We start from the raw sequence: 13980 nt of genomic DNA, 5'->3' as shown, positions 1-13980 counted from the left end.
TTTTTTTTGTTTTTTTTTTTTTTTTTTTACTGCAAGCCAAGAAGGTCAATTAGAAAGTGAGATGCATCTACAATTGATTCATTGCAAATATTGACCAACAGAAACTTCTAACCTCACAAAATTCTGAAGATGTTTACTATTACCTGCATTTCCTTCCACTAATATTTAAACTCCTCTTACCTATGAACAGATTCCACTCAGTATCCAAATCAGCCTGATTTGCTAGGCAGCCCTTCATTACATTGAGGCAATAGTTGTTGCAAGGTTTCACAGTGGGAAGTCCTCTGCAGTAAGGGCAGTACAACATCTTCATTAACGCCCGGATGCACCCTGGGGTGGGACTGACCTGCAGAGTTTGATGGGGGGAAAGAAAAAGAAAAAAGGAGGAAATCAATCTCCTGTTCTGTGAATGTTGGGGTCACTGAGATTATGCCTCTCAAGCAATAAGTGCAGAAGGGACAATTTGTGAGAAGTTCTCAACCCTAAATAATGCCCTCCTATGAGACTAATCAGTTCCTACCAATTATCTTCATTTAGTACAGCCAGCAGTGACTTTCAGGAATGCAAAAATGAACACTCCCCTCCTGATGGCAGTGCTTTCTACCCCAGCCCTCCCACATAAAGTCTACTAGAACACGAAGGAAAAACATCCAGGAAATAAGTTGGACAGAAACTGACTGATCCTAACATGGAAGATGCTGAGGACATCCAACACTCTTCTCATTCAAGATGCCAGTCACTGGATCAGATTTTTTTCTTTACTAAAACATGGTACATCCAGAATAATCCTGATTATTTCTATAAAGTTATTCAGGACTGTGCCTTGATAAAAGGATATCATCCTGTTTTCAGACAAAAATACCCTTCTATCTTCTCAGACAACTTCATAAAGAGATTAGACATGGATTTCTGTATGGCTTAATCTTTCACGTTCTCACAAAGGAACAAAAAATCAAAATTAAAACAAACAAACAAACAAAAACAGAAAAACATTGTATAGACAATAGTGTAATGTGTTTCTATTTATTTATCAGTATATCAGTATATCACAACATGGCTGAACATAATGAGCTTAGAACAGCCATCAGAGCCGATGGAAAGGCTCTGATGAGTTTAGGTTTTTAAGTCAAAGTCATTAACATTGGGCATAGCTGACAGAAGAAAGCAGTATGTAGAGATAAATCTATAGTGATATGAATTACAGTTTGCACTAGAAGAGTATGGATTTCCTGGAAAGGGAGCATACAGGTTAGAGAAAGGTTTTTTCTCACAAGGCTTCTCCATTATCTCTAATGATAGGATCTTTACTCTCATTTTTTTTTAGTTGTCATAATGCTAGACGTCTATTCAGTAATGTCTTCCATATTCCATGGAGGTCTTTTTTGGGGTGGTTTCTTTATCCTTTCTATTGACGGATAGGATAGATCATCTTCTGGAGGACATCCACAGAAAACTCACTCCATATCTAAATTTAAACTGTCCAAATTAGTTACATTAGTTACATTTGATGACCACTTAACATTCCCTAGGTGAACATTTTTTTCCCCTTAACTCCTCATTTCCTTACTTATTTCATCTCAGATTTTAAAAATCTTATGTACTATTATAATATATGTTTTCATCCCAGATAATCCATCTTGGATTAAAAGTGCAGAATTTTAGGTACTATTAGCAAAATGTCTTGTCATGGTGCAGTGGAGCATATGCTTACCTTGTCAGAGTGACAATCTAGAGCAGTGACAGAAGGGCTACAGGTTCCTCAGTGATTTGAGAATTTCTGGACAGGAGAGTGCAAAGCAATGAAACTCCTTTCACTCATTCTGTTAGTTTATAATTAAATACAACACTTCTAATATGAATTTGATCTGTTTTTCTATATTTCTAGGAAATTGTACTAAAATGGGGTGAAAGTATGAATCTGACTGCACTGCTGACTGCATGCTAAACTGACTGATGTTTTATACTGTACTAAAATAGCTTCCCTCCCTCCCCTCCCTCCCCCCAATTTCATTTCCTCTTTTTGGTGTTGAATCATTGATTTTTAGAGGACTATGCTGAATATATTCTTTACACTGGACATTTTTACATGAAAATGTCTCTGTTAAACATTAGAACAGATACTTCTGACTATGCTCAGAGATGATTTTTGCCTTGGTTTCCTTGAGAAATGCACTTTACTTACACAAAACTATCATGGTGTGTGTGAAGGTATATTTAGTAATCCATTTCTAATAGCTTTTGAACATGTTGGCCAATTTCAATCAAATTTGACTGAAGACTTCAGGTCTTAGTACATTAATATCCTACCATCTATTTGAAAACAGACTACTGGGAGAAGAAAAGGAGAGAGGCTCTATTACTTGTTTTATTGAGGAAAAGGTTGAAGCACGAGGTAATTTCCACAAAAAAAACCCTCGAAGAATACACATGGACAATCTATTAATATCCCAGGAGTTCAAAAAGCCCCAGGTAGAACTTTAACCTTCTTAAACACCAGAAAATCCAAATACAAGGTGTAAAGTGAAGGAAAGATTATCTTCATTATTTCCACTTCTCAGAACAATTTTTTCTAGAGTCACTTATCTAACATTTTATCTTTATACCTCCCAAACTAGAACAGATCCTTTTTTACAAAAAGATTAGTACCCAAAGGGACATATGAGAAAAATATAAATACTCGTGTTTAATGATGGATACTTCAAAATTACTTTGAAAATGGTGTTTAAAGCTAGATATGTTTCTATCTGTGGTCACCAAAAGTTTTATGAGAGAAGTTTCTTTCATGTTTAAAATTTTTCTTTTTTCTATGCCCAGAAGTCTTGTCAACACAAAGTTGTTGGCACCTGAGTAACCCTTAAGTTCAACTGTAATCCACAGTGTTCTCCAATCTGTGCCTTCTCAAGTCCACTTTGGTATTCATGCTGGCAGCACTTATACCTGTGGGATCTTGATCATCCATGAAAATTTCCCAGTCATTTCATTCTTGGAAAGCATAGCTAGAGAACAAAAGACAGTCCCTGTTTTTATATTGCATTTACATCAATCAAATATCACGAATATTCATGTGACCCTTGTTTTATTGGAAGTTTAGTCTGGGAAGTAACTAGGTATCAAGTTTTTTTCTGCCACAGGTCCAGATCATATCCCTGACCTGCTAGCATAGGACTCTAAGGGCCAGTTAGAATATTTATTTACAGTGGAGTGAATCTTGGATATTTTTTGCATTGCAGGACAGCTTTAACTGGAACATACCCACCTACTGCAGGGTAATCAGGATAAACTGTTACTATTCAAAAAGGATGAGCAGGACCCAGGTCTGTCAGATCTTGTCTGAATGTTTTAATATCCACTGTATAAAATGGTGGTATCATGAACAGCATTTGACAAGAAAGGGAGTTGCCCTGCTTTTGTTTTGAGAGAAGCAACACCATTTTTAAGGTGAGAAGCCAAGCTGTGACTCCAAAAAGAAAGCAAATGGAGAAAGCTTCTATAGAAGCCTCTGATACATCTATATCAGCCTCAGACATAGACCAACACAGATCAGGCTGGAAGTTGCAGATGTCTGTCTCAGAAGTTACCATGAAATAAAGTATGAACATGGACCAAGTGATTTGAGGCTAAATGGCAGGGTCTGGCTTACATTCACAATGCTTATGGCTAGCACCTCCTGGTCCACGCTGGTCACATCCCATACTACTACACTGTATTTTGACTACAGCTCTGAGTCCCAGGTGTCTGAGTGACTATATATAATTATTTTGTGTCATTACTTTTCAGCTCAAAGTGTTTGGAATAATAGGAGGTAGCACTTCAGGCAACTAGAGTACCAGGAAGCTAAATATAATGATGCATGATTAGAAGTGAGACGGGAGTTTTTGTTTGGCAGTGTTTAGATTACACTTGGGATAGCATTGGAAGGTACCAAAACAGGACAGGTATGTTCATACAGCCTTCTGGAGGCAGTGTCTGTAGGGGAACTTCCTCCAGAGAATACACAGGCATCACATGGAGAAATCCAGTGAAAGATGTTCAAAATAGATCCAGGAGGAGGGCTAACAATTAAGCTGTGGCCTGAACACAATGAGTCCTTTTCTCAATGTTGCTCCATATCCCCCTGTCACCTATAGTACTAATGTACCTTTAGGTGACTGACTCTTCTCACTGTGGTAAAGGGAAACATTGAAGTGAATCAGTTAATTTAGAGTTTTGAAGACTTTGTGAATCCAACCTCCAGTGAGCAGTTAAGTTTCAGTTCTCAGCTTCAGCTGATCTTTTTCTGTAACTTCATTTTCAGAGAAAATAGTCAGGACTTTTTTCCCTAACAGCAACTCTCATGCAGAAAAATAAATAAATAAATAAATAAATCAGGTTTTGCTCTAATATTCTGAAATCTCAGTAAAAGAACAAACATATAAAAAAATCAGCTTAGAGTGTGAGTATTTCTGAAAGCTATGAACACGTGAAATTTGGAAATTATGACAGAAAGTTGCTTTTTGACCATCTATATTGGCTTTCTACTTCTTGCTGCTGGCAAATTGTATGAAATATATTTTCAAAACCTATTTCTCTTTCCCATCTTCTAAAAAACAAAATAAAACCACAAAACCTATACACAGAATCTCTCACAGCTAGTAATACTTTTCTGCAGATCAGCCAAAAGGCAAAAATTCATTTCATTCAGAGCTATTTAAAACCTGCATTTGCTGAAGAAAGCTGTTCATCAGTAAGGAGTTTCATCAATTTTGCCATAAATAACATTTGTTATTATATGGTTTTATTTATTTATTTAGTCTTTTAAAATGCATTGCAGTTGGCTATGCTAATCATAGCAGAGAAATTTGAATAGATTTCAAAGTTTAGAAATAACTAATCCTTATGTAAATCGTATTCTATAAATCAATCAGAACACATTGAATGACATAACTGGGGAAACTGCTATAGAGGAGTCATTAATTATATCATGTTGTCTCCCTGACTAAGACATCTTCATTTTAGTATAAGCATACACAGATTGCAGCATGGCAGAAAAGTACCCTTCTGAGCTTTGATTGAGCCGAGTAGCCGCAGGACATGTTACACTACTTCATTTTGTAACATTTTCTGACAGCTTCATCTTGTAAGTTTTTTGTAAGTTTGTAAGTTTTTACATAGATGCAAAAAAAAACCAACAACACACACACAAAAAACAACAACAACAACAAAAAAAAACACAAAAACAAACAACCAAACAAACAAAAAAGCAAGATTCTTAAGGGCTTCATTACCAAACACTTGTTTCCCCCTTTCAGAAATTCTTGAAGCAATATTATTTCATCTAGAAGACAGATTTTGCACTGCTGTGCTTGCAAATATAAATAATTGAGGAGAGATTTTTTGGAGGAGAAAACATGAAATTGTACTCTCCTAAAAACACATCTGTAGAGACCATGTTTTTTTATGTACCTGGCCTGTTTTTATAATCAAAAGTCTTGGCTTTGTCAGGTAAACAACATATATATATATATATATATATATATATATATATATATATATATTTTTTTTTTTTTTTTTTTTTTTCTGATACAAAAAGTCAGAAAAGCTGGTTAAACAACTGGTCACCTTTAGAAGGGTCAAACACACTGAAATGCAGTTTCCCTATTTTTATTTATAGGAGAATTCTTACTGAAGTAGTGGTATGTATTGTTTGTTGCTATAGTAGGGTTGTTTGTTCAAAGTAACATTGAATTTAACTAAACTCATAGTATAAAACCATGCTTAGATCCAGATACTGTAATTTCTTGTCACAAAACAAAATCTATCGATTATGAACAAAACAAATCCATCCCGGATTGTTTGAGTGCTATCCCAGAGCCCACAACAGGACATATGACACCTTCCAACTTTTCCAATGCACTTAAAGAAACCAATCTCATTTTGAATCACATGGAGACATCCCTTAGCATGAAAAGCTGGGAGAAAACTGTTTGGAGGAGTGAGTTGATTCTAGCCAACTGGCTCATGAAGTAGATACTCCTTTAAATGTCTCTACACTAAAACAACCTTCCCTATAGCCTATAGCCTGGGAAGGAGAAGGGGATTGCATTTTATATCTCACAAACTATAAATGCATTAACAACAAGGCAAATGTTGGAAAGTTCTTATTTCTGTCTGGTGGACAGAAATTTTTTCTTCAGGAGAAAGTAATAGACGCGTTGCTTTATACAAGAGGGAAAGGGGGAGAGGTTACAAGACAAGACAGTGTGTTCTATTTCTGCGGTTCCATGGAAGTGCTTTGCAATTAGACAGAGTTTTAAAATGAATCCTGTCTCTCGCACTGTTGCATTGGTTAGATCATCCAGCTGTCCACTCAGCAACCTGATGTCTTATGTCCTGTCATGGGGTGCAGTCTCAGAAATGGAGGCATTCTTGTGCCATTTTTTATCTCTCTGTGTACTCTATCTCCAACTTAATATTCTCAATGGAAAAATGAGCTCTTTCCCAAGCATATTTTTGTTCCTAGCCTAATTATTTCAAAAGCTTCAACTAGGACTAGGGTGATAATAATAAAATGCTTATGTATGTGGCCAGGTCAGAGTCTGATCTTGAATGAATTATCATGTCTCATACTAATATGCAGACTCCACTAAGAGTAGTAATCCTCCCATACTCATCCAACAAAAAGTTAATAAATCTGTGGACAACTCCATAGCTTAATTTTAGCATTTCCTGACCTAAAGATCTTCAGTCTAATTCTAGTATTTCCCACTCCAAATTTTATTTAAATTACAATGAGACATAGAAATTGATGTCCATGCATTTCAGAAGAGAAGGAAGAACATAATTTTTAATTATTTTAAGAATTTTTCATTATTGAATTCAACCTGCTAAAACTGAGGAAACTCTTCCTAAGTACATCTTTTTTCTGATTTCATTAAATAAGAGTAAAATCATTGTAACTTCAATTAAACATTTAGATTGATGTAATTGGGATCAAACTATGTACCATGAAGTAGACTTTATAGGTTATGCAGTTTTGCTGTAAACTTTTAGGTCGCCTAACCTAAGAGGTGCAGGTCTTTTTAAATTTCCTTTCAAGTTTAATTAAATTCAGTTCAAAGACTAAACTTCAGTCCAGTCACTCACTACACACATATCTTTGACACTATCTACTAAGTAGGTTAAAAAAAATTACTGATTTTTTTTTTTTTTTTTGAAACTAGGGAGAACAGGTAAATCTTAGCCGGTAATGTTGATTTTCTCCTTTTTTTTTTTTTTTTTTTTTTTTTTTTTAATTATTTTAATCTTTTCTTTCAAACTAGATTTGCTAGCAGCTAGATCCAAGAGATTTGTTTTTGTCCTTGTTCATATTTTGTCTATTTTCAGGAGCACTACATTACTTATGATTTCATTTAATAATCTGGATATCAACAGATTTCAGTGAAAAATATGGAAAATATGTCTGTCTGTCTGTAATTAGAACTACATAGAAATATTCATAAGATATTGAAATACTGCTCATTGTTTCAGTCTGTCTCTTAGACTCTAAGATCTCAGCTCACTGCTTTTACAGCACAATCTGATATATAAATGGAAATACAGCCTCAGCCATACTCATTTGGGAATTTATATCATAGAAGGTCAATTTGAGAACAATTGCTTATACCAACTAAAAGCCTAATACTAACTAATAATAATAATAATAAATAAATAATAATAATAAATAATATAAAATAAATAATAAATAAATAATAAAAATAATAATGATAAAGCCTAATACTAACTAACTAATACTAACCTCCTAAAGATAAAAGTAGAAAATCTTTTTCACAGTATCGCAGATGACTGAAATGTACAAGAGCTGTTTTGAGTACTATGGTTTTGTACTAGTGTCTTTGACTTTGTGCATGAATTATACCAAAATAAAAGTAAAACACTACAGCCAGTTAAACAGCTACAAGATTCTCACAATTCTTGGATGATGTATCTGAAGAAAAAGATAAGAAATGCTAAATGCTAACTTTAATATCTTCTTACTATCCAATAAAATACTTCTTTAGAAAACTATGAATATATTAGTCATAGTTAAACACACTCTAAAAGTATTAGAAAAAAACAAAACAAAACAAAACAAAACAAAACCACAAAGGAAATAGATGAAGCCTATAAAAGTTATTTTATGTAAAAAAGAAATTACACATTTACCACTCGATACAAGTTTTGCAGTATTAGGCACTTACCCTGTTGTAACTCATAGGAACCACTGTATTTTTTCTAAAAGAAAAACAACATTTAGAAATTGTCCAACTGAGATGTCTTTTTCCATTATCTATAATTCTGAAATCATGAGAAATATAGTAACTATATCTCTTTCCAACATTTATTAAAATGTGAGCTATTTTTCAGTTGTTTCAGTATATCAGTAGATGTGTACCTGTAAGTATACAGTTCTAAAAGGCAAACAAATATTGCTCCTCCATTTTACAGATGAAAAAATGAAACATCACAGAAAATTATAAAAAGTATTTAGATAGATAAAACCAGGAAAGTTATGCATCAGAAATTTTGAAAACTGCTCATAAGTATCACTCTCATTTTTTGCCTAAGTTATCAATACATGTAATTCTGAAACTGGCTGCAGTAAAACAAAGACTACAAGTCTAAATGATTACATCAAGAGGCTGCATTTAAATTGGTAAATCATTATGGGAGAAATGAGTTGTGGAATTTTAAATTTCCCCATGGAGGACAAGGGTAAAAGTCGCAAGGGCAAAATGTTCAGATGCTTACTGAACTGAGATGGAACATCTATATCCAGAGGAAAAGAATAGCTTTTCCTATATTTAGGAAATTAAGAAAATTGCATATCAAATTACTTGAATACAGAAAATCCAAATTTAGAAAAAATCACTTGAACAGCTTCAGTCACAGGATATTTTGTGTAAAACTTTTTTTTTTTTTTTTCTCTCTTGAGTCACTTCTGAGTAAAGATTCACTTTTTTTTTTCCTTTTTTTTACAATTTAAGTTTTTACAAACTAAAATGGTTGAACGATTAGATCTAGATACTATAACGTCCTTCAGAAATTCCATTTTACATGTCAGAGAAATAATCAGTTTAAATGAATGGAGTAGAAAAAATGTTTGATTATTAAATTGATTAAAGCAGGAATTTCTTTGCAAATAGTGCAGGCTGAGAAGAGACTTCAGTACATGGGGTTTTACATCCCATAAGATGTTAAGCTGAAAAATCTGCCTTTCAAATTTTCTGGAAAAATATTTATCTTTCTTATATTCAAGCAAACCTACATTAAATAGAATTTGAGGTATGGAATCCATCTGTTATTTTTTCCAACATTTCAAGGGCAAAGATAAGGTGAAAAGTCATTAGAATCATAGATTGGACAGGGACCATTAAAGATCATGCAGTTTCAATCCCACTGCCATGGTCTGGGATGCCATCCACTAGATCAGGTTGCCTCGGGCCTTATCCAGCCTAGTCTTGAACACCTCCAGGGATGGGGCACCCACAACTTCTCTGGGCAACCTGTTCCAGTGTCTCTGAGTAAAGAATTTCCTCCATATATGTCATCTAAATATCTCCTTTCTTAGTTTAAAACCATTCCCCTTTATCCTATCATTTTCTGTCTGTGTAAAAAGTCACTTTCCATCTTTTTATAAGCCCTGTTTAAGTACTGAAGAGCTGCAATGAGGTCTCCCCACAGCCTTCTCTTCTCCAGCCTGAACAACATCAAACTTCTCTGCCTTTCTTCACAGGACAGGTGCTCCAGCCCTCTGATCATCTTCATGGCCCTTTTCTGGACCCACTCTTACAGGTCCACATCCTTCTTTTGCTGGAGGCCCCAGACCTGGATGCAGTACGTTGAAATCTTTGAAATCTATTTTCTTGTTTTCACTCCCAGGAGATGAACTCACAGCTGTTAGCTTTTCAAATCCCACCATCTCTTCTGGAATATAAACTTTAAGAAACTCTCTTAATGAAAAGTAGTCCTTCTGCTTTCTTACTGAATCTCACTTAAAAAAGAGCATGATTTTTTCTTCTGTACTTATGTAGAAATATATATGGCCTTAACATATATCTATCTAAGGCCTAAGAAGGCCTTAGTTTAATAGGAAATCATGTGCTAAATTTTCCAGTGTTGAAAACAGAATTGTGTAAGCAAAAATGTCAGATATCAGAAATATAAACTGCTTTTAAAAGTTTAGAATGTTCATGGATAAGCAATATAAGGGTATAAATCTTAACATGGACAGATATTTAAACAGAAACTCATCATTAACTTCAATAAAACCTTCTTAGCTTTGATGTCAGTAGGAATTAAATCAAGAGTGCAACTCTTGATTTATTCTTAATTTAAGTGTAACACTGCAATTGGGCTTCAACTCTTTAGTGCAGGAGCAGGATATTGGCTATACTTTGATAGCCAAAATGAAGCATTCAGATATCGAAAGGATTTAAGAAAGATACACTGGGCAACTTATATTCCCTTCCTGTGATTTAGATCTGTAAATGACAATGTTGGACCAAATGTTTATCAGAAGCTTCTTGCCTGTTGAAGTTGTATGTATATGTCATAAGAAATTGTTTACAGGGACTTGCAGTGCAAGACATTGTGGGAAACAGTGAAATAGGTTTTACTGACAAAAGAATTAGGAATTTCAAGAATACTATCAGATGCATCTCAGAAGTCAAGGGTACTAACAGTGTAGAGACATAAACCAACAGTACTGGGGAAGGAACCAAAACAAAATGGATTTAGACATGATTGTAAACAACAGCATCAGAAACACCCCTACCATGACTATAGAGACTACAGCAATTTGGGGAGGAAGAAGAAAATACAATTAAGTCCAGAATTTTAGAAGAGCTTTTTAGTATTTTCTTGACTAAACACTGATATCTAAATCTGATATGTTGTGCTCCCTTACAAGACAGATTCATTTCAACCTAAAACAAATAATTTAAAGTAGCTGAATATTAATGTCTCCAGTGGTACTATAAAAGAGTAACTAATTCATGTGTAAATATCATCATGTGTATATTTAAAGTTGGGGATGAATCTATCTTGTCCTTCCAACAAGAAAAGCATGAGGATGTTACTGAGAAATTTTGTGCAGTTTTGGCCTTGCAGGACAGTCAGGAGAAGAGCTGAACTGAAAGAGGAATTAAGAAAGGACAGTGAGGAAAAAAGTCAGACAAGGCTCTGCATAACCAAGCAAAAATGGCTTTTTGCTTACTGGGAAGAAAAGAAAGGTTATGGAGAAGTAGGTCACATATTGCTGAGGTATAAATCAGAGATAGGAAGGGTGGTCCTTGATAATTTGGAAATAAAATCCCCAAATAAACAGAAGAGAAAATCTGAGAAACAGTTGAGACAGAAAAAGAGAAGAGTTGCCAAATCAGGAGATAATAATATGAATCAAGTAGTTAGACATGTTGTGCAGAGGTATCTGTTAAAAAAAATAAAAAATGTTGTGAAGTATGGCCAAGTCAGTTCAAAACCCAAGAAACTTGATATGCAAAATAAATACCTGAGAAAAAAGTCTTGCAAACTTCCCGTGGTTCAGAATGCAGAACAGAAAAGCACCTGAGAAGAAAATCAGTTCTCTCAAACAGAGAAAGAAAACAGAAACACTGTTCTGGTCTCTAATAAGTACTCACAGGTACTCACATCAAAGTCCTGTTTGGTGTTCACTGACCTCTGAATTGTTTTACTGACTTAAAAAGGGCATGAAGATGAGAGTTGTACAGAAGACTGTGGGATGTCCTACTTGTAAGATGTCAGCAAGAGCACACTAGTCTGGATGAAGAAGAAGTAAATGAAGATATAATATTGGCAGTCTTGGTCAGTGATACGTTATGCAATGATTTGAGGTGACAAATGACGATAGATTGCCCCCAGTATGTTCCAGCTCCTTCCAGCTCTAAGAAACATGGAATTCTGATGCAAAAGAGACTTTGAAGTTTATGGTCAGGTAATCACAGTCTGAATTTGTTGAAAATGGCATTTTCACATGCAAGTAAGTATATGAAAATACCTTACAGATGCTACTTAAAGATTTTTTTTTTTTTTTTTTTTTTTTTTTTTTTAATCTGAAGACCCTCCATCCTGGAAGAAAACAAGTTGGTTATCTGGGACAAAACAGAATAAAATACTTTGCTTATTCTCCTGTTCCATTTCATGATATGAAAGAAGCACAATATGGAGCATGATAGAAAGGACAATAAAGCAAATTTTGTGTGGATCATACACAAGTGCAGAGATGAAAAAGGAATATAAACTATTTTCTGACTTCTAAAATGCAGAATGGTGTCATATTTTTAAGGCATCCCAGAAAGGTCAGATGCACTGCTGGTTCCTCATTGTCTTACTCAATGTCTTAGTAATATACTCAGAGTAGCATAAATTAGAGACATGCCTTATAAATAGCTCACCATCTATTTATAGGCTCCATAAATGCCCACTGCATTATGTGGGACCAAATCATGTGAGATCACTTTATAGCTGTATGTTAACATTTCCTCTTTTATGGTCTTTCAAATCCTCTTGTTAATTTTTCAAAAAGCTACTTGTAAATATAAATACCAAATATAAAATATTTAACAGATGCTCAAGTGCACCTTGGGATGATGGCTATGGTCTGGAATGACCTGTTTATGGGATGTGTGCCTACATTTCTGCTGAGTATAGCACTTGCAGCTTTTGGAACTGTATAGTAGAAAGCAGATCTGCATCTTCCACTATCATTAAGCTTAATTATTTATTTTATTTTATTTTATTTTATTTTATTTTATTTTATTTTATTTTATTTTATTTTATTTTATTTTATTTTATTTTATTTTATTTTATTTTATTTTATTTTATTTTATTTTATTTTATTTTATTTTATTTTATTTTATTTTATTATGATAATGCGTTCTCCATAGACAAAAAACAAAAACAAAACAACAACAAAACAACCAACCAAATAAAAACTAGAGAGGTGTCGTCATAAATGTCTCTGTGTCCTACTTCCAAATCAGTGTAAGGAAAATGTAGGAAAGAGCCTAAATGGAGAAGAGTTACAGGAATTAATAAGAACAGGGATTCTTCTCAGTGTTTTGTCTTTAAGCTGTTCACTAAAGAAAAACACTGTTCAAAGTATAAGCATTTGGCAAATACATAATTTGAAGCCAAATATAACTTCCCTTTGAATATTTGAAAAGATATTATTAAAACAAAATAGTCCAGTTTTCTTCCTTTTGTTTTCTAAAACAAAAAATCCAACTGTCTTCCTCTATCACACCCATGTCCACATAAACATACACACATTTAAATAAAGTATATATATAGTAAATTTGTATGCAATCTCTTGTGCCCTGACAGTTAACAGAGAATTGCACTGACTAAATTTTTCTATTGTGCTGTATATACTATACCTCAGGCACTATAATTTTTGGACAATATTCTAATGGAAAGTAAGGACATTGTAACATTGATTTGAAATAAGCAAGCACCCAATAAAGGAAAATTCTTTGAGTTTAAACCAGTTATTTGTTCACACTTGCAGAAGGCAGATCAAAACCTGCACTACAAAAACACATCTGACAATCAGATTTGCTTTTTCCTTTTATGTAGAAACAGACTAAATGTGAAATTTACTGTTATATCTTGATTTAATCTACCATGAAATTTAGGTTGATGTACAAAACAGAAGTAGAGTCTACAAGCATATGAAAACATTCCTTTTAATATTTTGTTCCTCATAAATTCTCAGCAGGGAAGCTGTTCTTTAAATATTTTATCTTCATCCAAAACTGAACAAGAAAATGCATTCTCTGTTGGACTGCCTGGGACCTAAAAAGCAGCAGATCTATAAAATGTGAAAATGAATAGTAGACATTGAACTGTTAAAAAAAAATATAGCCTAAGATTATTTTCTTTGTCTTAGATATTTTTCCATAATCTGTTTAAAAATTATAATTTCCATTATCACTACCAATG

At 33.9% G+C, this 13980-nt stretch overlaps 1 protein-coding gene across 1 annotated transcript in view; it reads right to left on the bottom strand.

Annotated features, from left to right (window-relative positions):
* The window catches only part of GPC6 (glypican 6), a gene marked incomplete at both ends in the record, with an annotated part of 807337 nt that overhangs the window by 219091 nt on the left and 574266 nt on the right, over positions 1-13980 (bottom strand). The window contains one exon of the mRNA XM_082782952.1: positions 181-346. Within this exon, the coding sequence (XP_082639078.1) occupies positions 181-346 (166 nt within the window). The remainder of the gene's footprint in view (positions 1-180; positions 347-13980) is intronic.

This window comes from Aythya marila (genome assembly GCF_965140915.1).
Source record: "Aythya marila genome assembly, chromosome: 1".
In the NCBI taxonomy this organism is placed as follows: domain Eukaryota; kingdom Metazoa; phylum Chordata; class Aves; order Anseriformes; family Anatidae; genus Aythya; species Aythya marila.
Note: the sequence above shows the minus strand (reverse complement) of the source record. Positions and strands in the feature narration are given on the sequence as shown.